This window comes from Penicillium canariense (assembly GCF_028826845.1).
Source record: "Penicillium canariense strain IBT 26290 chromosome Unknown utg000007l_segment0_segment0, whole genome shotgun sequence".
Lineage (NCBI taxonomy): Eukaryota > Fungi > Ascomycota > Eurotiomycetes > Eurotiales > Aspergillaceae > Penicillium > Penicillium canariense.
The window spans coordinates 41,081-66,925 of record NW_026622734.1 but is presented as its reverse complement, the minus strand read 5'-3'; the positions used below and the strand labels follow the sequence as shown (position 1 = coordinate 66,925).

The window sequence follows — 25,845 nt, the reverse complement described above, 5'->3', positions numbered from 1 at the left end:
CGCTCCGTCCTTCAAAGGATTGCCCCAGCGCACTGCGGGGAAGGCCGGGGTAGTCCGAGCGGGTTGGGCAGGACCCAAAGGCATCGAGAACGAGGATCGCATGACTATACGCGTCCAAAACAGGTCAGAGAACAGACCACCAAGCAGCATATGGGCCTTGCCCCTCTCTTCTCCGTGTTCTCGTCCTTCGGCCCATTCGGCCCACCCAACGCATTCAACGTCCCCCAGAATCCCCGACTTTTGGACGGGTCCGCGCAAATGCAGCAACGTGGGCCGACTATCGGTGGGATAACGGAGTCGGCCAAGGCTGGGGGACAGCGCCAAGGGAGCTTGGATCCCGAGACCAGAAGGACGTGTTGGACGGCATGCAGTTGCGATTCGACGGCATCGCCGGGGAAATTTGATCAATTTTGACTTTGTACCCCGGTGGGGTTACAGCCCGGGGTTGGCCCAGACAAAATTCCCCGTGGTGGCGGAAGGGGTGGGTACATCGTATCGTGGAGGCTCGGCTTTGGGGGCCCTCATTGACCTGTTGTTGATGGACCTCTGCGGGCAGCCCGAGGAGGAACCCCCACATCGCGCTGTTGCGCTCCTCTACCCTTCCTTAATACGGCTTTTCCTGGTTTCCTGCGTCTGCTTCACAGGCGCCTGCGACCACACGGTTTCCGCATCTCGAACCGCGCAGGGTCGCGACCACGAAACCATGGACTAAGCAACAGACAAAGTTTGCCCTGGCTGGGCGCTCGGGAAACGTCCGCAGGACGTGCCGCGCCGCCAAGAGGGGGGCGAAGGCCACTCCACGGGGGCGAAACTGGGGTGAGCCCCCGCAGGGACAAATGCGGGATGGTTGATTGGCTGATACCAGCAAACCCTGGGGCATCGCCGGAAGAGGTAAGCACGCCGCTGCTTGGCGTGGGGACCAAGCCTTTGACGGCCGGCTTGAGTTTCGGTCGACGCTAGACGCTAATCGATCGGAGTGCGTATGTGGCCTGGCACCTGACCACCTAACCACCTGACTGCCGAAGGATTGCTCTGGACAGAGTCTCCGTGCGCGACCATCCCAACCCAGTCGGCAGGGAGTACGGTGCTCCGGACTCACCCGTGCTTGTCCGGACCGACTTCAGCGGGCTGGAATTGAGTTCGGAGGCGACGGTCGACCCGAGCCAAGGCATTCCATTCCATATATTCTTCGTTGACCTCACTAGCCAAACCCTGCTTTCCGCCGATGCCGGGCGATGTGGCTTGCATGCGACAAGGTTTTTTGCCGGACATCGGCAGTAGCCCAGTCATTCTGGGCCGGAACAGGCAACGTTGAGAGGTGTCGGTCGGGTCGACCTCTTCTCGAAGCGACTCGTTGGGACCATTCGAGCTACGTCGCTTCCCGCCCCCCGGCTTAGCATGCTCCGGCCGCGCCAGATGGACCTAGACTGGGAAATGAGGCATTTTCTCCTTTCTGTGATGTGATTGAATACGGGAAATCGGTGCGTCATGCGTGGTCAATCACGCCGAATATTCCCATTGTGGATCCTATAGAAGAGACGCGCGAATGGATCGATCGATCAATGCAGGGAAGGAAAGCGTAGGCTTCGCTCGTTCAGTCGAGTGCGGTGGTCATGTCACTGGTCACTGGCCACTGGCCACTGGTCACTGTTGCCCTGTTTTTCCTGCGTTGGACAACCCTCGGGCGGACTTCATTCGATGACTTGACTTCGCGTGCCTGCGTCGGATATACTTTGGATAAATCCCCAGTTCACCAGCTCTCAATCTCGCGGCGGCCTCCAGCCAATCAGGAATCCATCAACCGCGGCGTATCGAAGCATCCGTAGCCCTTGACCACACTCATTTCGTCGATTTCGGCATATTTGGTTTTGAAGGTCCAGCCACCCACCGAATTGTGGAGCATCGTGCACCGACGGTCGGACGTGTGGTTGGATTGCCACAGGCAACATCCCAAGACGCCGAGCTCGGAAACAACCTCCCCGCTGTCAATGCCGGCTGGGCTCATGAGAAGACCGTGCTGAAGTGGCGGCTGGACTCGCTCCATCAAAATGTAGGAGCACCACTTCGACTGGGGCATCGACGCCAGATAGCCTGGGATATCTGTTCCGTACACATTGTGCCCGCCCCCTTCCAAGGAGGGCTTTAAAATGTAATGGGCCGATTGAACGGGATCACACGCCCGGTCTCGCGCATAGCGGCCCTGCTCGGACTCATCTAATGGGTAGACAGGCACAAACGTCTCCCGGAGGGCCGCAGCCTCCGACTCGGAGAGGAACGTCTCCAGCGCCCCGGGGACGGTCAGTGCCTGTTGGACCTTCTTAAAGGTCGTCATGTGGGAGAGGAGAGAAGGGCACTTGATGGCGACTGAGGTCTCCAATTGCAGGCGTGCCTCCCAGCCGACGTGGTCGTACTCGTGCGCCTCATACCCAGCACGCAGGTACACAACCGATATTTCCACAGGGGTCGTCGACGCTTGCCAGGGCGGATGGTAGAGTAACTCTCTTTCCTCCGTGAGCCAAGTGTGTTCGAGTACATCGGGACCAAAGTCAAGTCGATAGGTCGGCACCGGGTCTGATCGATTCCAGAGCGCGTATTCGATCGGGCGCTCGTCGGCGATGTTGAACTGTTCTCCAGTTAAGCATGACCTGTTTGGACCGATTGGGAACGGGGCTGGTGGCACAAAAACTTACATTGAATGGCTGTACCACCATCAGCACGGCCGTCTCTTTGGCTTCTTTACTTCGAGGCCCACCGTAAGTAGCGTGGGCCAATGCGAGGCCGGAGGCGAGGGTCGCGATATTGTGATTGACCGGAAGGGATGGAATATCCAATGTGGTGCCACCCACATTGTAGATCCCCGTTCGAGCGAGATAGCGATGCATATCCCCGACTTTGTTGGCATGGGCGGCACCCGAACAGGAGAAGGTGTTCAATTCAATCTGTTTCAGGCTCGTTTCAAACATCGCCCCCGGGGAATCCGGCCGGGTCCCAGCGTTCAGATGAAGCATATAGTCCGAGCGAAAGATGCCGACAGAAACGTTCTGGACCAACCCGGTTTCCCTAGCTGCTTCATAAATACCCCAAAGCGCTGCCGCAAGGGGTTCGACAGGGAGAATGTCTCGAATGGCGCCGTAAATCCACTGCTCATCTTCGGCGACGGCGCAGTATAGCCGATTGTAGATTTCCTGTATCTCCAGCGCTTGCTGGAACTTGGCACGAGGCCAAGGAGTCGGGAAGCACTGGAGCCCCCACTTCTGTCAGACCAGGACTTATATCGGAACGAACGCACCGTACCGAGACCCCGACGGGGTGCGTGGAGACGCTACACTCGGTTTCCGTTTGGACCTGTTTCAAGAGCGAGCCATGATTGACTGCGAATCATGTTAACTTCGCTTTGTGCTCGAGTGGAGGGGGGCATTGTCCCCGGCGACTGACTCTACTGCCGGTAAGCTGGGAAGATCACCTTTGACGGGGCTTCTTTATTGATGACTGCGGCTCACCTGCCAATCCTTGATCTGTGCGACGAGCGAGAGGGTTTGCTCTTCACTCATCTCGGGCGAGGTGTTTTTGGGGCCCATCGCGACCAATGTGAATCCTTTGTCCACCCCCTCCAGGGTAAAAGATTATCTCTGAAGCTATTGCGGGGTGAGCTGTCGGAAGCGCGCGCCTTTGTTTAGGATGAGCGGGTGCGCCGCTCGGTCCATGGGAGGTCGCACCGGGCAAAACTGTGGGGGCGCCCGCACTCGCGCTCGAATGACCGCGCGCCAAAGGACACGGTGACGTCTGCCTGCGAACCTCTCCACCATTTGATCTCGGCTTGCCACCGACGATTCCCTTGAGATCGGCTGCGACTCGTTTCATGCCACAGCCTCGTTATACCCGATGATGTCTTCGCAGGTTGAAGTGGGCCCGTCTGATTCATTTTGACCGCTCTATACAAGAGCGATACGGTCGCAAAACGGGTCGCGATGAGACGCCACCTCGCTGGACTCAAGTGCGACGATCTGGTCTTTGTATCTCGTCTGGGACAGGGGCCTCGGGTCGGTCCACTCGGATTAACACCGAGATGCCACCCCCAGCTGACCACTGGAGAGATGTTCTGATCATCCTCCCTATCGTCGCCACCACAGTTGCGACGGGGATCTTTGTCCTTCGTCTCTATGCTCGCTATCTTGTGGTCCATGGCTTGCGCATTGAGGATCTCCTGATGGGCATGGGGCTGTTGTGTACATATGGCTATGCCACATATGTCGTTTACTGCATGTCCCCCCTTGGGCAACAGAGCGCGCCCTATGGCTGACTGGTCTATTTAGCGGCATTCCAGGGCATCGGCATCGGAGAGTGGCATGATTTTGATAGTTGATTTGAACTGCAACAGGCTCGGCTAATACTCGCTGCAGGATTTGGGTCTTACCGCGCGAACAGCGATTGCGAATCACACTGGTAATAGATTTCTACCTGAAGGGATTGAAGATAATACTGACCGGGCCGAATCAGGCCCAATGGATCTCGCAAAAGTTTTGGCCCCCCGCGCAAGTTTTCGTGAAAGGTTCCATTGTCCTATTTCTGCGCAGAATTCTGGGATGCGTGGCTCGCTTTAGGCAGGTCGCCACTGGAGTCATTATCTTCGTGATTATCTGGGGTGTAGTGGCCCTGATTGGAAATACCTTCCAATGTTGGCCTGTTCAATACTTCTGGATAAAACACATCGAGGGTCACTGCATGGTGGACAGAATACCTATTTCACTATTATGGGGTCCTTTTCAGTGGCAGAAGATGTGGTTATCCTCTGCCTCCCCCTGCCGATAGTGTGGAAGCTTCAGACCCCTCTCCGACAAAAGGTTGAAATGACCCTACTCTTCTCGATTGGTTGTTTGTACGAAGCTCCTCGTATCAAACTTACGAGTCATAAAGCTAACTTCCATGCTCAATCTAGAGTTTGCATCTTCAGCATCCTTCGATTAGTGGAACTGAAGCACTATCGGACCGATAACTTGACTTGTAAGTTACCCTGTCGTGATGCCCACAGAAATAGATTTCCTGCTAATTTTCTACCACCCGGCATGCAGATAGCAGCTCACTCACGCAGATTTGGACAATATTGGAACTTGATATGGCGATAATCTGCGGGTCCCTTCTATTAATGAAACCCCTTGTTCAGCCTTGCATGGGGACTCTCCGAAAAGGGATTACACGGCTGAGCCGTGGAGAACCCCCCCCATGATTCTTCAGAAAAGCCTATGACCCATCCATTATCTGCAGCTCCAGGGTTACACCGGGGAAGTCTTGAGAGCGTTAATGCAGAAGGTGATCTGGTGTCAACAATTGTGAGAGTGCAAACGGCATAGCGGCGCGGATCGCAATGGCCATGCCCATGGACAGATCACTTTTTTTGGACACGGGGTTCCACCAAGAGTCTCCACGAGGGGGCCATGTTCCTGCTACCGGTCACGCTTCAATATGACAGCTGTAGGGCCGCAAAAGGCTGTTTTTCGGCGCTGAATGCTTTTGATCAGGGTGGGGCGATAACCAGTTGATTGCCAACAACAGCAGCTGGATGGTTGGGATTTCCCTCAGCATTGCCCCGGGGTACTACGTCCTGCGACGTGAGCTCATTGCGCCGCACAGCGCTGGGACAGAGGACGGTGCTCAGAAGTATCCCCAGTGCTTTAATCTCCAAGTTACTGGCTCGGAATTTGACAAACCGTCGGGTGTGGTGGGCACAGAGCGTGACAGCCCGATGGGAGCAGGCATCCTTGTCAATATCTATACATCTCTTCTCACATATGTTGTGCCCGGCCCCACACCTTACAGCGGCCCTATATCTTTGTGCAGTATTCCTTGAGTATCGCGGCATCTGGAACGCCGGTGACCGGGTCAAGGAGCGCTTCGACCGCCACTGTTGTAACAGCCACCTCATCTAGCACGACAAGATCGTCCGCCCAGTCAACAGCTACAAGTCTCGACGATCCTCACCACAAAGACCAGCACCAGCAGTACCATTATAGTTACTGGTGCGGCCACCACTAGTCGGTGGCGGTTCAACCAAATCTGTGTACGGGCAGTGTGGAGGGAGCGGTTGGTCTGGCGCAATTGCCTGCTACACGGAGGCCACCTGCAGTTCGATGAATTCATACTACTCTCAGTGTGTCACGGCAGCTGCTTAGGAATGATCTCATGCTTTGCAGGGGATGAACTTTGCATATCAGGTATAGCAATGAAAGTGAACAGTTCTCTTCATTCATTGTATCATGTTGATAGGGGTTTTTTTACTGATCACAACGAACCTCAGCCCCATCGAACGAGTTTTAGAGAATGAATACTCATTACCGTGTAGGACGGCTCGAGCCAGGTAGGTTAATTTGAGATCAGAAAAAGAATACCTAGTTGAAATGCTGTGCCGGAGCGGAGTTGGCGAAGCTTTGACGATGTGTTCTTCATTAGCGGAGTTGAGCTTCTTTACCCGTCTTCCTGCAGGTTAACATGGATGGACACTGGGTGTTTCATTCAATTCTCATATTTCCACAGTTCCATAAGCAGGTTACAGAATCTATGTCAGTTACCTCGGCCACTCCGCCCCACAGTCTCCCCACAATATCTCCCCACCCCTTGGCCATGTGCAGAACCCCGCATTCCCACATTCGAACATGCTACATGATCTCGATGAGATACTTTACTTCTCATCCATGATACCAAAGGATATTGTTTTAATGGTTAATGTGTCATGGCACATCCTTTCCGTGCTGAGCATATCGGCTCTCTTCTGCGCCCTGCAGAGCTACTCGCGGCGCGTTCGGCTGCTGGGGTAACATCTTCGTATTCCCAAATGACCGAGGACATCCACAAAGCCACTGATCAAGCCATTGCTGGCGTCGTTGCTAAGCAGCTAGAGCTTGGCGTCCGTCCGATAACCTCAGGAGAGTATGAGCGAGACAAATTTTACTCCGGGTTTTTCGAAAAGCTTAAGGGCATGGAAGTCATCAAAGATATCCCAATTTCAAAGGGATATCGGACCAATTTTCCGACACTGAGAACATTGAAGGCTCTCGGAATTATGACACGTGATTCAGTCGTTGCTGTCGATCGGATTTCCCGCAGTGATTCCCCTTATTTGTCAGAGTGGAAGGCTTTGCGGAGCCGACTTCCTCGAGAACTGTGGAAGGATTGCAAACTGACCATGCCGCCAATAACTCATAGCCATATGCAGGTATTTCAATCTCGTGGCTTGCTTTCGTCTTTTTTTGATTCGGATATAAAAGTTAATACCTTGGTTTCAGATGGCTACCGGGACTGCTTACCGCCCCAACATCTATTCTTCAGATCAGGAGTACTTCAAAGACCTCGCAGACGCATATGTTGCTGAATTCCGTGCACTCTACGATGAAGGACTGCGTTCTATTCAAATCGACGACCCATGCCTATTGTTCTTTGTGACGGATGAATTCCGATCTGGCTGCGTAGCAGATGGGATAGATCCCGATGAGCTCCTCGACGAATATATCTGGGCGCACAACCAATGCCTTTTTGGAAAGCCCGCAGATCTTCACGTCGGGCTGCATCTTTGCCGTGGTAACATGGCCGGGTCGACCCATATCATGAGCGGGTCGTATGAGCGGATCGCCAAGAAGATATTTTCTGAGTTAGCGTATGACACATATTACCTCGAGTGAGTTCTCATCGTCCATAGTATTACTGCAAAGTTGCTTTTTGTTCTTAATCTTGTTGGAGACAAGGGGGGTTGTGCTAATACAGACCAATCTAAGATACGATTCCGACAGGGCAGGGGATTTTCAACCGCTTCGTCATTTGCCTATCGGTAAGAATGTTATTCTGGGGGTAATTTCCACCAAATCGCCAGATCTGGAGAGCTTGGATGAGCTAGTGGCCCGTGTGCACTCTGCGGCACAGGTCATAGCTCTCGGCCAGGAACGCAGTGTGGCCGAAGTGATAGAATCGAGCCTTGGGGTTAGTCCACAATGTGGATTTGCCAGCATGAGCTCAGGAGGAGCTAATGGAATGACGATGGATATTATGTGGGCAAAGTTACTCCTGGTTCAGCGCCTCGCTAAGCGAATCTGGGGCTGAGTTTGCTGCCTGCAATTCCCTGAAAATTTGCATCACTCCATGAAACGTGCTCATTTTTCAAAATGTCGTTGGAATCTCGGTTTGACTTCCTGACCTCGCTCCAATAATGGTCTGGTACAAACTTTTTGGATGGAAACTGAATGCAGTAGCAGCGTGTAATTGTTCTTTTTAAGGCTCGTCAACAGAGATACATACCTGTATGTCCGAACGATCTCCAATGATTCGATGCTAGAAGCAGTGCCCCGTCGTATTTGAACTTTCTGTGTTCTGTAGCTACCATAATATGACCGAGATCAGATTATCTTGAATCATATCAACCTAAGCGAAGGAGTGGCCTGTAGATAATCAAATTGAAGAAGGCATCGGAGCCCGAGGAAATCCCGGTAAGATAGTGGGGCGCGATCTCAATGATCGACAACCTAGCTACCCCTGAGATTATTATTGGACTGTTCGATTGCCCACGGAGCATAGCTTGCATAAAATAAGACCGTACTCGTAAGTGTCGCCAATTCTCGCCAATCCGCGCCTTCCGCCCCATTCCTGATGTGGGGTCACTTAAGAACGCGTTGTGAATGTCTGCCTGAATCCGGCTAGGATCGTCGGTGCGCCCGTTCGACAGCTGTGGCACCCCCCTCACGAAATGGCTGGGCGGCCGGATGGCATAAAATATGTCCGAGAAACTTCGAGGATCACGGATGAATTTCGCGACCTTCGAGGAACTTCTACCATTCAGCCCTGCACGATGCGTTATAATAAATTTGTTGCTCTGCTAGTCCCCTTCTCTGCTGCGGGGCCGGCCAACGCAATTAATATTATTTCCTCTAACGATGATGGTTGGGCTGAAGTGAATATCCGGGCCGTTTTCCAGACGCTTACTGCTGGTGGTCACTCAGTAGTGGTGGCTGCGCCGGCGGAGAATCAGAGCGGAACCGGTATGGCAGACTGGAAGTACCTCTGCATTGCCCTATTTGGCTGATCATTTTCGCTTTGCAGGGTCCTCGCAGAAAATGCCCACCACTCTCACTGAACCGTGTGAGTTCAATAGCTGCCCGTCCGGCAGCCCAGCCGTGGGATACAATGCCTCACAGCCTCGTCTTAACTATGTGAATTCGTATCCTGCAACCTCCATGGAATATGGCATCAGCTCCATCGGCCCTCAGTTTTTCGGCGGTGCTCCTGATCTTGCGGTCGCTGGCCCGAATGTAAGCTTTAAAAGCCCGAGGGCAGCTTCGTAAAATTCATTCTTAAATTCTATGCACTAATTATTACACAGGTTGGCAACAATATTGGCCTAGCGGTATTGCTATCTGGCACCGCCGGAGCTGCCACCTATGCTGCTCATAATGCTGGAATACCAGCAATTGCATTTTCCGGATATACCGGCTCACAAACAGCCTGGAACGCTTCGGCGACCTTCCCACACTATAGCCAAGTCTATGCAGACCTTTCGCTTAACCTGACAAACCATCTGGTCGCCTCCAGCAGACCTTATCTCCCGAACGATGTGAGTTCCAATTGAATACCAAAAGTTGATGTTAGTTATATTGTCTGCTTACTACCTGAAAAATTCTTAGATCTGGCTCAATGTGAACTTTCCGTCGGTCTCTTCTGAATGTAACACAGCGGCGGACTTTTCATTCGTGCTATCACGTATTCATGTTGCGGTGCCTCTTATCACCCCTGATGATGTGACTACCTGTGGTAGTTCTCGGCTGCCGAGCGAGATCGGGGTTTTTCTGATCTCTGGATGCTACGCAAGCGTATCAGTGGGAATGGCAGGTACTAAGGAAGACGCCAACGCCACCATGCAGGGGGTAGTGCTGAAGAAATTAAGCAGTTTACTTACCTGCCCGCCCTGATTAGTGCAGATATTCAATCATGTGCGACGTTCATCACCTATCAGCTACCGATGCACACCCATGGGGTGTGTTCAAGACAAATCTATGGGATCTGCAGGTGCTAGCCATGCTGGATAGTCCACTAATGAATAATGCTTTGAATTTGAGTATTAATTTCGCATCGTTCTTCCGGTAAGCAGCCGAGAAAGTTTTTCGTTCGGTGCATAGGCGGTGTACTGGAAGCTCGGCCAATTTCGCGAAATGCAATGAACGAGGATTTCTCCTGAAACGAATCAAGCATGAGGCAGAGCCCACGAGGATTCGACTGGCAGAGAGACCCAAACACCATGTGGGTCCTGTCGGCCACCATTCCGCTTTGGGACTGCAGGCCGTTTCGAATTAGGTGGTCTCCGAGCGTGCAGATCTTGACTATCGTCTTGTGATTTTCGGAAGCGGAGATTTCCCTGGTAGCCGCTTAACCAATTTGAGCGGATTGATTTTCGAGGATATAAAGGAAGTCGTCAGTCGAGCAAAGGACCAACCTCAATAACCAAGCTTCTACATTCACTAGTCCTATAAACCATGTTTTTCAAGCCATTCTTTGGCCCTTTGGCCTTGTGCTCTTTAGCTGCGGCGGATACTCGCCTGGGGCGTCGCGGAACGATCGCTTCTGATGAGATAGGTACACCACGCTATATGACTCTTCAGTACTGGGTATTGGAGAGTTTCAGATTCCTTTCTTCCTAGAACGCTTTAAGTGACAAGTATTTTGCATCTAGTCGGATTTGCCCAGACGGTTCCATCTGGCACTACAGGAGAGGTTTATCTTGCCTATCAGCCTGATTTGTACGTTGTGAACGGGTGTGTTCCATTTCCAGCTGTTGATGAGAATGGGGATACAAAGTAAGTCTCAAATAATTAACACCTCTGGACGACACTTAAGCTCACTTTATTAGCGCTGGATTGGCCCCAACTGGCTCCTCGGACGGCGGCTGCAGCAGTAGCACAGGCCAAATTTATGTGCGCGGCAAAAGCTCTGGAGATTACTACGCGCTGATGTACGCGTGGTATTTCCCGAAGGATGAGCCATCCACGGGCCTTGGCCACCGTCATGACTGGGAGGGAGTTATTGTATGGTTGTCTGATTCTACTAGCACGGCAGCCGATAATGTTGTCGCGGTCTGCCCTTCTGCTCACGGCGGATGGGATTGCTCTACTGATGACTATACACTTGATGGGACCACACCATTGATCAAGTATTATAGTATTTGGCCTGTGGATCATCAGTGCGGTTTGACAAGCACGGTTGGCGGCGCCCAGCCTTTGATTGCCTGGGAGTCACTCCCAACAGCGGCACAGGATGCCCTGGACACCACTGATTTTGGAGATGCCATCGTGCCTTTCATTGATGCTCACTTCGATACGAATTTAGGAGATGCCACTTTTTGATAAGCAAGAACCATGGTGAGCCGTCTTCAATCCGAAGGAGAAGTTAAATCGCGCACATCGCAATTTTTTCTGTTTTGATAGAAACTGTACCTAAGGTCCCTTGTCCTCATATTGTAGTGGGTCACGATGTACATGAATTACCTTATTGCTGGTCGAAGTTTAACTACAAATCCGTATTTCAGCCAATCTTCATTTTCGTAACTTGGGACAATGTGCGTCCATTAGGTACCAGAGCCGGTGGGGATAGGCCATGCTCGATAGGAACAGTAGGTAGATTGAGATTGTAGGAAAGTAATCAGGAAGTGATTTTAGACAAAAGAGGAAATGCAAAAACAATCGGGAAGATGTCCTGCCGAAAATTGAAGTAAAAGGAGATACAGGACCAAAAAAGTCACTCTTTGAAAGGTGGTGTAATCGAATTTCAAGAGGAGATACAATCTGAATGCTGCACACGTCCGTACACACTATTCTGATCGGGCACTCTTGGTTTTCTTACTCCGCAGTTTCATCATCAAAAAGACGAGAAAATATGAAGAGATGCAAAACAGGGCGGTGATACCAGTCTGGATCAGTGTATTAGTAAGTGATAAAAGAAAGCAATTTGTAGGAAGGTAAGTTACATCTCTCCAAGAGTAGTACTTCTCCCTGAGATTGAACGTTTTGGCGTAGTCTGCACCTGTGGAGTACTGACAGAATGAGCAAGTCCCGGTGGAATTTGCATCTAGCAGATAGCCTGTTTGCGACGAGAGGAAGTTTGCCATGTATTCACCGCAGGTCTGTCCAGATGGAGCACTGAATGTGATGTATTCTGATGGATCACATTGAACCTTGACATCCCAGAGAACCTCGCCCAGAAGGCCTCCGACGAGGTAGGTAAAAGGATCCAGATAGTAGATCCAGTAACGCCAGAATGCCTGCATCTGGGAATACGGAACAACGACACCACAAAAACTGATCAAGCCTGCACCAATCAACACTGGGTTCATTACTGCAGCGAAATACTCATTGGGTGCATATGCAGCAATGGCTTGACCGATCGACGTGTACAGAAGCTCGTAGACTTAAAAGTGCGTTAGAAGACACTTCGATGAAAGAAAATGAAAAGAGGAAAACCATACATATCATCTGTAGGTAAAAGTGGCCTGAAATACTGGCCTGGGTCTGGAAGCTGGCTGCGAAATAAAAGCAGAGGAAGTAGAGCGTGGCACAAATTATCAAGTACGGAATCTCAGCCACTGTCTGAGCCCCGATAAACGCAATCCAATGGTAGGTTTTTGACTATTACAATAAGTACAATTAGTCACCAATTTCATAGATTAACGCTCTAGTAAGTCAACAAACCTTCTTTTCACGTGTTTCGAAGATGTCACGGTTCTGCAAGAAGAAGGGTTGCATCTGATTAATGCAGCCGGGGGCGACGAAAATAAAGTTGAAAATTGCAAAAAGTCGCAGTTGAAGGGAGAATGTTCCGTGTCCAATTTTCCAAAAGGTAAACCCGCTAAAAAGGGCCGCGAAAATGTGAAGGATTATCTTGTTCCACATGTAGTCCTTGATGAGGATGTGTCAGTTCGGACCGCAAAATAATCATCAATTGGGCTCTAGATGGATCATACCGGTGATCGCCAGATTTTGATGCTGAGGCGTGTAGCCACCATTTTGAATTGGAACCAGTGAGACGTAGCAAAGTCGGCAGTGTCTTGCACATAGTCTGGATCCGCCTTGGCGGTTTTGTTCAGAGCCTCGAGCTCTTCGAGGGCTTTTCCCCGCTCGTCTGATCGATTCCATACTTCAACCCAGTCTGTATTCTCCGTCGTACCACTTCCTTGGACTACCTCAATGATATGCTCAGCGGGATTAGCATCAGGTGGGCATGGCGCGCCGTTGCGTGCGAAGTAATCCAGAATGGTACTGGATTCTTTCCCGGCTGTATTGTATGATATTAGACCAAGTTACAGATAATTCCAGTGTTTGACTAAGACTCACTTTCTCCAAAGTATGTCATCCTTCCACCCTTTGCAAGAAGTAAAAGGCCATCGAAGGCGTCAAAAAGGACTGCAGAAGGCTGGTGGATGGTGCACTTTCGTAAGTTAGTACTAAAGAACTACAGAGCAGGTCATGGATATCCTACCAGAACGGCTTGCCCTCCATCGACGAGCTTTCGTAGGAACCGCACAATATTGTATGCACTCTGTCCATCAAGGCCAGATGTAGGCTCATCCAGGAAAAGCAGACTTGGCTTTGCCACAAGTTCGACACCCAAAGTCACCCTCTTGTGCTGTTCAATGCTTAGACCAGCACCGGGCACTAAACGTTATCAGTTGATAGCACCAAATGGTAGTCACGTAACCTCACCTCCAATCAAAGCATCACTGATATCTCCGAGTTCCAAAAGGTTGATGATATGATCCACATAAGCGATCTTCTCTTGGTAAGAAACCGAGCAAGGTTGGCGAAGAACGGCGGAGAAGATGAGCGCTTCTTTTACCGTCGCTGTTGTCTCGTGTACGTCCAACTGCTCACAGTAACCCGTTGTTCTCTGGAAGCTGATACCCTGCGGGCGCCCATCGATCAGGATTGACCCGTAGATTTCCCCAGAATCCTTTCTTTGAGCGAGTACATCCAAAAGCCTGTGAAATATGTTATGAAGCAAGATTGGGAAGAAAAATTCTTGGGAAAGAATACCACTGACGTTGTTTTTCCGGCGCCTGAAGCTCCCATCAACGCAACTAGACTTCCAGGCTTCACGAAGCCGAAAACCTTATTTAAAAGCTGCTTCTTTTCACCATTGAAGGGCACATGATAGTCAAGGTCATGCCATGTGAAAATAGATTGTTTTGAAGAAATTGCGAGGGCATCTGGTTCACCTGCATGGCGGCTTGTTGCATCTAATCCCGTGTTCTTTGGTTGTTTCTTCTGGCTACCACGCTTGTAAAGCAACACAGAAGAACCGCTCTGGCTGTTTTGAAGCTCGAACCCCACCGACGTCAAGAATATGAAGAATACCCAAAATCCAACAATTATCCCGAAGCTGCGCCAGATGTGACCGTGGGAATAGCTATACTGCTCCCGAATGTAGGAGGCACCATCAATGATGCCTTCGCCGTTGCTTCCAAGCACAGAACAACCCCGATAAGCCGATGCAGAGCTTGAGTAGGCAGCACCATACGGAATATAATCTGGTTCGATGCACTTTAGCTGTCGACCGACAAATTCATTTGCCATCAATGCCTCAAACGCGTACGCTCCAGGGTTTAGATAGAAAATCCAGCGGAACCACACATGCATCTTGTGAAATGGCACCAAATATCCTAAGATCTCTGAAGTTAGTCAATTGTACCTTGAAGGATGGGGGCTTTTTGTCTACCTCCATAAACAAAGAAAACCGTGGAAAGTAGTCCGGAGATCTTGGAAGCATTCCCGAATTGTTTGCAAAGCGCGCCAATCGACCGAAAGAGCTGGATAAAGCACAGAGTTTGTACAATGATGATTATCCAGAAAGTAAAGAATCTTCCCGCGTCCATCTGCAAAGCTGCCATGAAATATAAAATGAGCGAGAAACAAGTCACTTGAATTATCACCACTGGAATATCAGCGATGGAACTGGCAATGCAGAAGGCTGTTGGACGATAGAAACCAAACCGTTTTTGACGGGAGAGAATGGGACGGCCCATAAAAGAACTGGTAGTTTCGGACATGGACTCAAGAAGGAAGTATAGAACAGGGAAGAAGAGTACGCCGGGACGCAAGAAGATAGAACTGCTGTCCTCGGCGAGGTTGTAGAAGAGAGACCCACACACCAATGCTTGGATGAGGGCCGATACGACCTTCACGATGAGTGAGAATTTGTCTCCCCACATGATTTGGAACTGTCGAAGAGTGCAAGAGCGAATCTGGTCCCGCAGGTTCGCAGTATAAGCACTCTGAGTGCGAGGAACGTGCTGCTTTTGCTTTTCACTGGACACGGCGACCTTAAGATCATCCGTCTCATAGGTCAGCTTTTCAGGGGTGTCCATGGATTCCATCTGTCCTTGGTAAATGGAGCTGGCGTGGTATCGTGATTCAAACTCTTCCGCGGTATTGGGCACTTTCCCCTCCCACCCGGCACGCACAATTCTCTCTGTGATGACAGTAACGGACGTGAGATAGTCTGCCACATTGGCACCTTTGGGACATATAAAGCCAAGATCCTCAAAATACCCTTTGGCAAGCCGACGAGGGCCATAGTAAGTTACCCTACCGTCGGCTAACACAAGGACTTTGTCGAATGTATCATAGATACCATTTCCTGCCTGGTAGGTGGTTGTAATCACGGTCTTCTCGTTCTCGTCCGCTTCTCGTCGTAACATCCGTGCAAACTCTCCAGCTGCCTTTGAGTCTAAACCACGGGTAGGATTGTCCCAAATTTGAACCGGGCTCTGTTTCATGTGATGTTAAGCCACAAAGCTGATCCAAAAGAGGAGCGCGGCAACCTACCTGTCCCGCCATCACTTCGGCCAGGGAGACACGTTTCCGTTCACCTCCAGAAACGCCGCGGACAAACTCATTGCCAACACGCGTCTTCTTTGTGTGACCAATGCCAAGAGAGTTGAGGATGTTGTCCCGTTTTTCCAAAACATAGGCTTTGCGGTCGGCCAATTCTTGGGGTCGCTCATTAGGAACTTTGTTCCACAAGGCAAATTTCATGGTTCGGTTCACGGTGAGTGTAGGGAAATGTAAATCATCTGAAGTAGATATCAGAACTACCTCATTCATGTCAACGCTCTCCATGACAAACCTTCATTGTTGAACATAATCTGTTGACGAAACTGCTTTGCGGCTTTGTGGTCCATGCTTCCATATCGAGTCTCACCCCTAACTTCATCGAACGTCTCTCGGTCATTCGAAAGAACGCGAAGCAGGGATGTACAACCAGATCCTGGACGACCGAGAACGAGAAGCTATATCTATCAGCTGCCGATTCCATCGTTGATAGATACAGCTCGCTGTACGTACCATTTCCCCCGGCTTGACCTGACCAGAAACGTCTTTCAGAATTGTCTGTTATTACCATCAGTGACTGAGTCCAATGTGCTCTGGATCCTCGCTCAGTACTCTTTTTTGTTTGTGATTCCTCTTGAATAAGCCGCCGAGTTGGCGGGGATCAACCTCTGACCACAAAGTGCTTCCTAATGCAGCATCTGTGGACGTCACTCGAACATTGAGATCGCGAAATGTCACGGTGAGGCGCTTTCGAATACCACCACCACCACTTTCCACATCAACTGGTGTCGCGGTCCCGGATGATGGAGTATTCATCCTGGGTAATTCTCCAAGATCGAAGTCCGCTGACTTTTTGTGAGGCAAAATATTCGTCAAAAACGTATATTATTAGTTTCTGATCCGGATGAGAGATTTTGTTGAAGATGTGAACGGCTCGTCTCTAGATCTCATATTTGTACGATCGGACCTAATATGCATATGGACAAGCACTACTCATACACCTAAATCCGAATTGCCGAGTGGTGGGTCCCGGTTCGACTTGAGTTATAAATCCGTATCGTTGTACCGGTAGATCCGAGGTGATAATGCTATGTGGCATCAGCAACCCCTCGGCTTCCACTATCGATAAGTGGAGAATAATTATAAGATGCATCCATCCCGGAAATAACTGATTTGAGATCCATCGGCTTTATACCTTCCTCCACACCGATTGTTGGACAATTCTAATTTTACATTCTAGCGCCATGACGCGTCCGCTCGCTTAAGGCCGCGATCAAAATTTACGATTCGACCGGATATAGATTACATCAATCTGCAATATTGCTGAATGTTCCAGGGCCTTATCTGCAAATCTCCGTCAGCAAAAGACCGCCGGCCATTCTAGAAGGCCCATCCAAAGCCACCCGGCATTTCTCTGGGTAGCACAACTTCCTGCTGAAGCGCTGTGTCTAAGCTGTCCTTGATCTGGTTGTAGGCGTTTTCCGGTTCCGTCCACTCGGCATACCGCTGATTTTCTCCCAGCGAACTCCGAGCAGATCGGCAAGCCTATGATCCCGAAATCCTATCTTATTTATCAATCTAAATGTCAGCATCCTGAAAACTTGCCTGGCAGACCTCTACGATTCGATGCCAAACCTTAACAAAACCAGATTCTATCGGTCAATAGTCGATTTGAATATATACGTTGCGCCACCCCATCCCAAAACTGAATCGGGCGATTAATTATCGATTGTGTGGAAATCGGTCAATAAATAAGTAAACATTCGACGCAAGCCAAAATACTCGCATAATGAGTGCCCTAGGGAAATGAATGGTCCACGGACTGGTATATAGAGAAAAACGCCTCTAAATCCATAGTCGAGAAATCGAAATTCCACCCCATATCGGACTGGGTGAAGTCGAGGAGATCCTCGTTTGAGCCGCCAGACCCACCAGTCTCCGGTCCCTCGAGCAGTGGAAGGCTCCATTGAGGTGTTGATAGGTCTGGCTGTTGGCCGTGGAACAGGTTTTGAGGAAACGAAACACTAGTATGGTTTCCTTGTTGACGGTTGGCATTGTCAGGAGTTCGAGAAACGGATATTGGCCCCTCCGAGCGGTATGTCGAATTCTCTTCAGGCGTGGGATGGGGTGTCCATTCATAAGAAGGCTTGATGTTGCGCAGCACTGTTTGGACCGCCGCGATTGTGCTGTCAATGGGATCGCCTTTTCGCATCGTGGACAGATTCTGTAGGGAAGCGTATACCCAAGGCAGGTGCGTTGCTGCTGCAGCTGGATCATGGAGCAGGTCATATATCAACGTGAAGGTTGAGCTGCTAATAAAATATCCATGGTATCGTAATTGCTAAAAACAAGGTCAGCGACTCAGTAGAAACACGACTATCTCACTAAGAACCGGCACCTTGACTAAGTCATTAGCACGAGCTGCTTCACATAGGTGATGAATTGTTTTCCTCGCGGCGGTAAGAGCATGATCGCAAGCCTCATTCAGCCAGGCGGGAATTTCGGTTGGACGACTGGATGCATCGCCACCGGGTTGTTGGAGTGACATTTTCATGTCCCGCTGCCAGTGGCCGCGGAAGATTAAGAAAGGGCGGAAAGTAAGGAGAAGAGTGTGCCAGTACACTTTTGGTGTTAATTACAAAGCCAGATCCACCAGAAGGGTCTATAATAACTTACAAGTAGTAAAAATTGTCTGCCGGACACCCAGAGATCCTGTTTGAATACTTGCATTCAGCCCAAAGCCCAATGCCTGTTGCATGTGCACCTCTTGGCCACGAAGGTCATGAGTAATTGAGCGGGCCACCCGCCACATGTGTAACAATGACTCGTGACGATGGCCGTAGATCTCGTTGGTGGATCGCGAGATCGTCTTGCAGAGTTCAGCCAAGAGCCGAATAAATGGATCCTGTGCATATTCGATTGCGACATCTTTCAAAGACAATGAGCTGGGTCGACCAGAGTGAAAGCAGAACCACCTATGATAGAAATTCAGCATGCCCCCGAGAAATCGCACAAATACAGGACTATACAGACGTTTCATAAAGATAGAGAGACCAGAATGTGATTCGTCGCTCTTCAATGGTCTCATGGTTTTGAGAATCGCCATGGGGGACATCTTTGTGTAAGCCAGCAGACAGAGCCTTGCGAGCGGCGGACCCAAGATGCAAAAAGGCCGAATTGGGCCGACCCTGTTCATTTTGGTAGTTGGCGTTTTGCGCGGTCAGTACTGAGGTGACCCGGCCGTGAAAGAAGGGGGGGGGGGCGACTTATCATGAGTAATGAGATTTGTACAGTTTGTAGATTAACAACGTCGTCGTATGATGTTAACGACGTCTTGACACGGTCAAAAAGTACGTCGCCCCAGGCAAAATACTCGGTGCCTAGGGAGCCAGTTGCCAGCGACATCAAGATGATGGCCTGAGTGAGAGTATCCGGGTGCACCGCAGGAGAAGGGTCATAGAGCTCCTCTAGGCATTGCGCTAAATAAGCTTTGGGGCGAAGAGGCATTAGATAGTAGAGAGTGTTTAAGAATCGCGAAAGGAAGACTTTTGCCAACTCATATGATAAGAACATCAGCGGGACATCGCCCACACCCGCATACTTGCCGATGTCATGGGTGTCTGGGGTCCCAAAAAAGATACGACGGAAGCTGAATAGATCCAGGCCAGCGCCTGCTTCTTCGACTCCGCTCGAGGGTGCCGGATGGGAAGTCGGGTTGGAGACGAGATCCCGGTAGATATGTTGCATCAGCGCAAAATGCGAAGTGGGTCCGTAGTAGAGCTGCATCTGACATGAAGGCGATGCCATATGCGTGGCCGAGACGCTGTTGGGAAAAGTATGCATAATTGATGAGCTCCGAGGTCTGGTCGATGGGGTGCCCGCCGGCGAGGCTCGCCGGGGCTGGTCCTCATGTCGGGCCTCTTGATACTCATGCTTCTTCCTTCGATGCCGGATGAAGTCCCTGTACATGCAGGGGGTATTCCTCTGCTGACATGTTTTGCATCTGGAAAGAAACGTCAGGTTCAGTTCCACAGCTGAACTGCCACCGCCTGGGCGGAGTGATCTTACGGGTTCAGGCCATTGCAGCGGATTTTGCGCTTTCGGCACTCCTGGCACGCCTTGGGGACGCGGTGACCGGCAGTGGGGGGTCCAATGCATCAGCCATATCCGAGCAACAGGGAGGACGGACTCAGTATTGGATGCTCGGTGGCTTGCTCTACTGTCGGTGCGCGGCGTGCACTGCGTGTTCGGTGGATATGACTCGGATGTTCATCCGCCTCATCCGTCTATATCCGAAAGTCACATGACCGCGGTCGCGTTTGTCCCGCAGTCGAATGAACAGAGACGCGCTCACTCAGGATCGGGCACAAAGTAAGTCATGAACGAAAAAGAGGGCCACCAGCGCCAGGAGGCCAGGAGCTAGTCCTGGATCATCGCGACCAGTGCATAGTTGCGAGTGACGGGAGGGGAAACAGCCAGCGGCCTTGCCTCGGGCTCCCCCGCCAGAGAGGCCCCTCACCTGCGCCTATCATTCAACAATGATCAGCGACGGACATCTGGGTATCCTTGGGTTGGGGCATATCGGGTAGGACCAGAAGGAGTCTTGCAGTCATGTTTTGTTTCATTCAGCCGACCCCCTTGCGATGCCAGCGACCCTCGGATCTCCCGTGTCCTCGCGGTAGAGACCGCCAAGGAGGCGCGTCTTGGCAGCTCTGGCTCAATCAATTCCCTTCTCATACTTGGTCGACGGTGGCTGTCATGGCGCTGGCGAGGCCATCTCGGATGAATGGATCGGCACTTTCTGCTAACGGCTGGCAGATTAGCAGTCCTCAGGCCGGCAGCCTGCGAAACTGAGTTTCTGGGGCTCCATGGGTCCGAATATTTTGTCCGGGGTAGAAGCCGAGCAACGCCATCTTGACTCTGGACTCCCCGGGACCTCATCCGTTCCGCTGGGACTACTCCGACCAAGACTCCGTCGGATCGGATGTTCCCCAGTCGATCGGAAACATGAGTATTACACGTTGGCGCCTGCAATCGCCGTGGTTGTTTTTGCGGGCTGGCCCCGAGCCGGCTTGATGCAGTGCCAGCCGCCAGAACAGACGACACCGCAAGTAGACAGCTCAACGTGGACGGCACAGTAAAGTGAAGAGGGAGTAAGACTACATACTACATACTACATACTACATATAGTCCCGACGGTGATGACCTGGGCAACCCGAACAACCATAGCCCTATTGCTGGGCCTCTCTCATTCCAACTCTCGCGTGGAATGCCAAGCGCGGGCTGCAAGGCGGCCCTCTCAATGCACCTCTCGGTCGCGTCATGCCAAGCGCGGACTGCATGCGCGGGCTCCAAAGACCCAACGAACGCCAATTGCCAAGAACCGGCCCCTATCATCCATGGCTCATGGCTGATAGGCTCATGGCCCATTGCCCGTTACCCATTGCCTTCCGAGACGACGAGACGACTGGTCCTCTTGGCGCCGGCAAATCCAGACCAGCAAACGGTGCTGGATGTGTTCCTCCTGCCGAGCATAAATTAAGCCCCGTGATAAACTCTTTTCCCCATGGGACGGGCTTTCCCCGCAACCCCAGACTCAGCGTGCTCGGCACTTCCGGGCGGGAAAAGGGGGGAAACAACAGAACTAAGACATGGCCCTGTCACCAGCCGGATCCTCAACTTATAAAAGACCGCAAGCTGCCCTTGTCCTACCCGATCTCTCTACCAACGGATTCTCCTTCCACCTCAGCCGTGACACCTTCTGGCCAGTTCCCGCTTATTGCCCCTCATGGTTACCCCCATGGCCGACGAGTCCGCTCCGGACGAGAAAGGCATCTCCCACCACAAGGAGGACCTCATGTCAGAGGTAGCTCGTGACGCGGCCGAGCGCGGTCACCTGGCCACGGATCAGTATGGACAGGCCCTGGTGGAGTTTGACCGGGCGGCCGAATCCCGACTGCGATTGAAGATCGATCTGTACGTCGTGCCCACCGTGGCTCTGATGTACCTGTTTTGCTTCATTGACCGGGCAAATATTGGTACGTCGCCCTTGGGTCGCCTGACCCGAAACGATCGTAGTGTTTCCGCCTGTGCTCACGAATGAAATCAATTTCGCAGGCAACGCCAAGCTGGCCGGTTTCAATAAAGACCTCGGATTACAAGGCTACGATTACAATTCCGTGCTGTCCATCTTCTTCGTCGCATATATTATTTTCGAAATTCCGAGCAATGTAAGGCTAACCTGCATCTGGGCCTGGAGGGCCGTCACTGATGAAACCTATCTACCTAGATCGCGTGTAAGTGGATTGGTCCGGGTTGGTTCCTACCCGCCGTAACACTGGGTTTCGGCATCTGCTCGGTTGCAACGGCCTTCGTCCATGATATCCACGCGGCTTCGGGCGTTCGATTCCTGCTGGGCATGTTCGAGGCCGGCCTGTTACCTGGAATCGCTTACTACCTCAGTCGCTGGTACCGCCGCAGTGAAGTAAGTCGTCTTCATGGCCCTCTGTGGTCGACGATGTCGGCGTAACTAACATCACCCAGCTGGCCTTCCGTCTATCCTTGTATATTGTCATGGCGCCTCTCGCGGGAGCTTTTGGGGGCCTTCTCGCGTCGGGAATCCTCACGCTGGATCACTTTGGTGGTCTCCATAGTTGGCGGATGATCTTTGCCATCGAAGGCATTATCACGATTGGTGTGGCTCTGATTGCGTTCGGGACGCTGACCGATCGGCCCGAAACCGCCCGCTGGCTGTCCCAGGAAGAAAAGGACTTGGCGATTGCTCGAGTCAAGTCGGAGCGCATTGGCACCACTGAAGTCCTAGACAAACTTGACCTTGCAAAAACTCTGCGGGGTATCTTTAGCCCGGTCACCCTCACCACCGCATTTGTCTTCTTGCTGAATAATATCACGGTTCAGGGTTTGGCATTTTTTGCGCCCACAATTGTCCAAACCATCTATCCGAAGGCGACCGTGGTGTCACAGCAGCTCCATACCGTGCCGCCTTACGTTGTCGGAGCGTTTTTCACCGTGTTGTTTCCTTTCCTCAGCTGGCGATTTGATCGGAGATTGATTTTCTTCGTTATTAGTCCACCGTTGATGATCACTGGATATATTATGTTTTTGGCCAGTGAGGACCCTATGGTCCGGTATGGAGCCACTTTCCTCATTGCAAGCGGTGCATTTGCCTTTGGCGCCCTCTGCAACGCCCATGTGTCCGCGAATGTGGTGTCCGACACGGCCCGATCCTCTGCAATTGGAACTACGGTCATGTTTGGCAACATCGGGGGCCTGATTTCCACCTGGTCATTCTTGCCATCCGATGCACCCAATTATCACATTGGTAATGGTCTGAACCTCGCGACATCCACTATGACGTTGTTGCTTGGTGCGTTCCTGTGGACCTATATGGCGTGGGATAACCGGAGACGAAGTCGGGTCGATGTTAATACTGCGCTGGCGGGGCTTTCACAGAAGCAGATTCAAGACTTGGACTGGCGCAATCCTGCCTTCCGCTGGCGGCCATGAAACCTATCCCGGGGGCCGTGGGTGATTTTGTTGCGTTTATCTTTCAGGAGGCTATGAGGATTACGATTTGGATTAAAGCCGGGCTGAGCCCATAGTTATATTTACCTTGAATATTCAAGTTATGATTAAAATTTCTGAAACTCCCTTTCTTCTACTTGCCTTTCTTTAAAGGAGGAGCATACTTGCGATTTGTTTTAAATGGCCGAATCTCAGATATTGCCGCAACCTTAATCCGGGCTCAATAGTTTGCATCCGATATGTAATAGGTTGTTGGAGGACAAGATCAGAGGATGGAGGTAGTAGTCCCTCTTCGGGGCACCCATTTGATTTGGAAGTCAGATGTTTTGCAAGGGTATCAGAATACCCATCTATAGCTGTGTCTTCAACTTTTGTCATTTTCCAGGGACCACCCCTTGTCTTTGTTTGAAATTTCGTCTTCCCCTTTTCGAGACCCCGCCTCGTCGGAGCTTTCACGAAACGGTTAGTTTGCCGAGTGGGGCCGGCAATGCCGGTTCCGGGAAGGCAAGTAAGCAATAAAATAAACAACTACCCATCCTGAAGGTAGTCCAAATCGCCTGAGCTGTTCACCAATCAATCCCGAATCATCATGTCGTGCGAAGCCTGCCGTACCATTCCACCTGTCACACCCCAAGGCTATATCCCTCAAGGCCGGTACGAGACCCTCGCGGGTCTCAACACATGTGGGTTCCTCCCCTCTACCTATAGTGTTGAATTCGCTCAGAATGTGATGGATTTTGCCCGCAGATGTCGCCGGAAAAACAGATGCACGGATTGGTCTTGTAGACATCTACGGTGTTTTTGGGATGGCCAGTCAAACTGTCCAAGGCGCCGATCTCCTGGCGGCCCGGCTAAACGCTGTGGTGCTCATTCCGGATTTCTTCGGTGGGGAACCCTTGAAACATGAAAACGTGCCCGCCAACACGGAGGAGAAGAAGCAGATTATTGCAGAATTCCTGGCTCACAAAGCAAATGTCACTCGCAATGTTGGGGTGGTGACAGAGGCCGTTCAGGAATATCGCACGCGATTCCCATCAATCAGCAAATGGGGAGCCTTTGGTTTGTGTTGGGGTGGAAAAGTGAGTTCTGCTGTGATAGCTGATAGCTGCCATCGAACGCAAAGCCTGACTTGCTTTTTTCCATTGAAATTAGGTAACAGTTCTCGCGTCTGGTCCTAACACTCCGTTCGCTGCGTCCGGTCAAGTGCATCCTGGGTCAGTTTCCATTTCCTCCTCTTTTTGTTTAGCACCTGGTGAAGTTGCTTGGTTGCCAACTAAAATTCGCATACAGTATGATGAATGTGGCTGACGCGAAGGCGCTGTCAATCCCTCACATCGTGTTGGCCTCTAAAGATGAGCCCGTGGACGCGGTCGCAGATTATACGGACCTGCTTTCCAAGAATGACAAGACGGGCCTAGTTGAAACCTATTCCACCATGTGGCACGGATGGATGGGTGCCTGGGCAGATCTTGAGAAGGAGGAAAGTCAGGCTGAATATGCTCGTGGGTAAGTCTTGGTTGACGATGATTGTGGGTGACTTTCAGGCCCTGACTCGTATTCGCTCAGATATAATCAATTGGCCGATTTTTTCGAGACGCATCTTTCTTGAAGACCCCCAAATAGGAATTCTTCATCGATCTGATGGAATTAGGCTCAGCATCTAGATATTGTTGTGGGGGAACACGTAACTCTTGGTGTATTTTTTATACCCTGCAGGGCATGAGTTTCATGACGCAGGCCCTTCTTCCTTCGCCGTTTACCTTCCCCCGTGAACTTTTACTCTAGTAGGTCTCCCCCTTCAGTGGATGAGCTTTGCTGGCAGACAGACTGGCCGCTTTGATATGTAAGTTCACCCGCGCTGCCCGTCTGGAACGCAAGGAATGAACCGTTGCCTGAGAATCGTCCATGTCAGCCTGTAAGGCCACTGTGCCCACACAATTCAGCCAAAAGAAAAATCCCAACCAAATGGGAGCATCCGTAAGCTTTGCAAGCCTTGCAAGCCTTGCAAGCCTTGGGCCAAATCTACGGAGTCAAGGATAGGGTAGCGGGCTATGTCGGTTATATCATTTACATAACCAGTCAGCTACCACGTCCTTCGGGTGACAGATCATAAGCCGCTTCTCTTCAATTGAGGATTTTCATAGACTAAAAAGCTCTAAGGACAACCTTACTACAATCTTAATATGTAAGATTGTCACTGTACTGAAATGTATAACAGGCCTTGGGATGACACGGCACCTCTGTCTCAGGTGATCGGCCTACTTCCATCGCCGACTTGAAAATAACTGCTTCCTTGGGCAATTTCGACAGTGGCCGCCCCGAGCGCCCTGACCCACTTCCGATGCGCCACCTAACCTACCCATCGTCCACCTCCATCCCGGTAACGGTCCGCCATCGGGATGAAACGATGACAGCAGAACATTCGGGGCCAGCTGGCCCATTGATGGAT

The 25,845-nt window shown here is 51.2% G+C and overlaps 13 protein-coding genes across 13 annotated transcripts; 10 read left to right on the top strand and 3 right to left on the bottom strand.

Moving 5' to 3' along the window:
* Positions 1-150: 150 nt before the first annotated feature.
* N7482_009050 (uncharacterized protein) lies at positions 151-1,281 on the top strand (the record flags this gene model as incomplete). The annotated part of the gene is made up of 5 exons (XM_056691174.1): positions 151-283; positions 372-686; positions 726-816; positions 866-976; positions 1,026-1,281. The coding sequence occupies 5 exons, from the start codon at positions 151-153 to the stop codon at positions 1,279-1,281; spliced, it is 906 nt and encodes a 301-aa protein (XP_056538880.1).
* Positions 1,282-1,786: 505 nt separating this feature from the next.
* On the bottom strand, positions 1,787-3,578 carry N7482_009049 (glutathione synthetase; the record flags this gene model as incomplete). The annotated part of the gene is made up of 4 exons (XM_056691173.1): positions 1,787-2,623; positions 2,691-3,254; positions 3,295-3,345; positions 3,501-3,578. 4 exons carry the CDS (start codon positions 3,576-3,578, stop codon positions 1,787-1,789), a joined length of 1,530 nt encoding a protein of 509 aa, XP_056538879.1.
* A 320-nt stretch (positions 3,579-3,898) lies between these two features.
* On the top strand, positions 3,899-4,809 carry N7482_009048 (uncharacterized protein; the record flags this gene model as incomplete). The annotated part of the gene is made up of 2 exons (XM_056691172.1): positions 3,899-4,263; positions 4,401-4,809. 2 exons carry the CDS (start codon positions 3,899-3,901, stop codon positions 4,807-4,809), a joined length of 774 nt encoding a protein of 257 aa, XP_056538878.1.
* Positions 4,810-4,847: 38 nt separating this feature from the next.
* Positions 4,848-5,224, top strand: N7482_009047 (uncharacterized protein; the record flags this gene model as incomplete). Its single annotated transcript, XM_056691171.1, has 3 exons — positions 4,848-4,872; positions 4,939-5,001; positions 5,070-5,224. 3 exons carry the CDS (start codon positions 4,848-4,850, stop codon positions 5,222-5,224), a joined length of 243 nt encoding a protein of 80 aa, XP_056538877.1.
* Positions 5,225-5,432: 208 nt separating this feature from the next.
* On the top strand, positions 5,433-5,845 carry N7482_009046 (Glycoside hydrolase family 61; the record flags this gene model as incomplete). Its single annotated transcript, XM_056691170.1, has 2 exons — positions 5,433-5,469; positions 5,517-5,845. 2 exons carry the CDS (start codon positions 5,433-5,435, stop codon positions 5,843-5,845), a joined length of 366 nt encoding a protein of 121 aa, XP_056538876.1.
* Positions 5,846-6,724: 879 nt separating this feature from the next.
* On the top strand, positions 6,725-8,085 carry N7482_009045 (cobalamin-independent methionine synthase II family protein; the record flags this gene model as incomplete). Its single annotated transcript, XM_056691169.1, has 3 exons — positions 6,725-7,207; positions 7,278-7,666; positions 7,779-8,085. The coding sequence occupies 3 exons, from the start codon at positions 6,725-6,727 to the stop codon at positions 8,083-8,085; spliced, it is 1,179 nt and encodes a 392-aa protein (XP_056538875.1).
* Positions 8,086-8,725: 640 nt separating this feature from the next.
* Positions 8,726-9,944, top strand: N7482_009044 (5'/3'-nucleotidase SurE; the record flags this gene model as incomplete). The annotated part of the gene is made up of 4 exons (XM_056691168.1): positions 8,726-9,017; positions 9,079-9,287; positions 9,359-9,589; positions 9,660-9,944. The coding sequence occupies 4 exons, from the start codon at positions 8,726-8,728 to the stop codon at positions 9,942-9,944; spliced, it is 1,017 nt and encodes a 338-aa protein (XP_056538874.1).
* A 561-nt stretch (positions 9,945-10,505) lies between these two features.
* On the top strand, positions 10,506-11,372 carry N7482_009043 (NPP1 family protein; the record flags this gene model as incomplete). Its single annotated transcript, XM_056691167.1, has 3 exons — positions 10,506-10,605; positions 10,703-10,826; positions 10,880-11,372. The coding sequence occupies 3 exons, from the start codon at positions 10,506-10,508 to the stop codon at positions 11,370-11,372; spliced, it is 717 nt and encodes a 238-aa protein (XP_056538873.1).
* Positions 11,373-11,836: 464 nt separating this feature from the next.
* N7482_009042 (putative ABC multidrug transporter) lies at positions 11,837-16,667 on the bottom strand (the record flags this gene model as incomplete). Its single annotated transcript, XM_056691166.1, has 14 exons — positions 11,837-11,935; positions 11,993-12,432; positions 12,491-12,650; positions 12,714-12,920; positions 12,986-13,296; positions 13,356-13,449; positions 13,501-13,676; positions 13,725-13,999; positions 14,062-14,680; positions 14,737-15,787; positions 15,846-16,093; positions 16,147-16,309; positions 16,365-16,409; positions 16,464-16,667. The coding sequence occupies 14 exons, from the start codon at positions 16,665-16,667 to the stop codon at positions 11,837-11,839; spliced, it is 4,092 nt and encodes a 1,363-aa protein (XP_056538872.1).
* A 982-nt stretch (positions 16,668-17,649) lies between these two features.
* Positions 17,650-20,090, bottom strand: N7482_009041 (fungal specific transcription factor domain-containing protein; the record flags this gene model as incomplete). Its single annotated transcript, XM_056691165.1, has 5 exons — positions 17,650-18,192; positions 18,244-18,473; positions 18,528-18,826; positions 18,885-19,039; positions 19,143-20,090. Coding segments are annotated over 5 exons (2,175 nt in total), but the record flags the coding sequence as incomplete, so codon positions are not given.
* Positions 20,091-20,389: 299 nt separating this feature from the next.
* Positions 20,390-21,393, top strand: N7482_009040 (uncharacterized protein; the record flags this gene model as incomplete). Its single annotated transcript, XM_056691164.1, has 4 exons — positions 20,390-20,436; positions 20,481-20,529; positions 20,678-20,988; positions 21,042-21,393. 4 exons carry the CDS (start codon positions 20,390-20,392, stop codon positions 21,391-21,393), a joined length of 759 nt encoding a protein of 252 aa, XP_056538870.1.
* A 246-nt stretch (positions 21,394-21,639) lies between these two features.
* N7482_009039 (putative MFS transporter) lies at positions 21,640-23,378 on the top strand (the record flags this gene model as incomplete). Its single annotated transcript, XM_056691163.1, has 4 exons — positions 21,640-21,889; positions 21,930-22,081; positions 22,141-22,335; positions 22,395-23,378. 4 exons carry the CDS (start codon positions 21,640-21,642, stop codon positions 23,376-23,378), a joined length of 1,581 nt encoding a protein of 526 aa, XP_056538869.1.
* Positions 23,379-23,985: 607 nt separating this feature from the next.
* On the top strand, positions 23,986-24,906 carry N7482_009038 (uncharacterized protein; the record flags this gene model as incomplete). Its single annotated transcript, XM_056691162.1, has 4 exons — positions 23,986-24,079; positions 24,144-24,475; positions 24,549-24,610; positions 24,687-24,906. 4 exons carry the CDS (start codon positions 23,986-23,988, stop codon positions 24,904-24,906), a joined length of 708 nt encoding a protein of 235 aa, XP_056538868.1.
* Between the last annotated feature and the right edge of the window lie 939 nt (positions 24,907-25,845).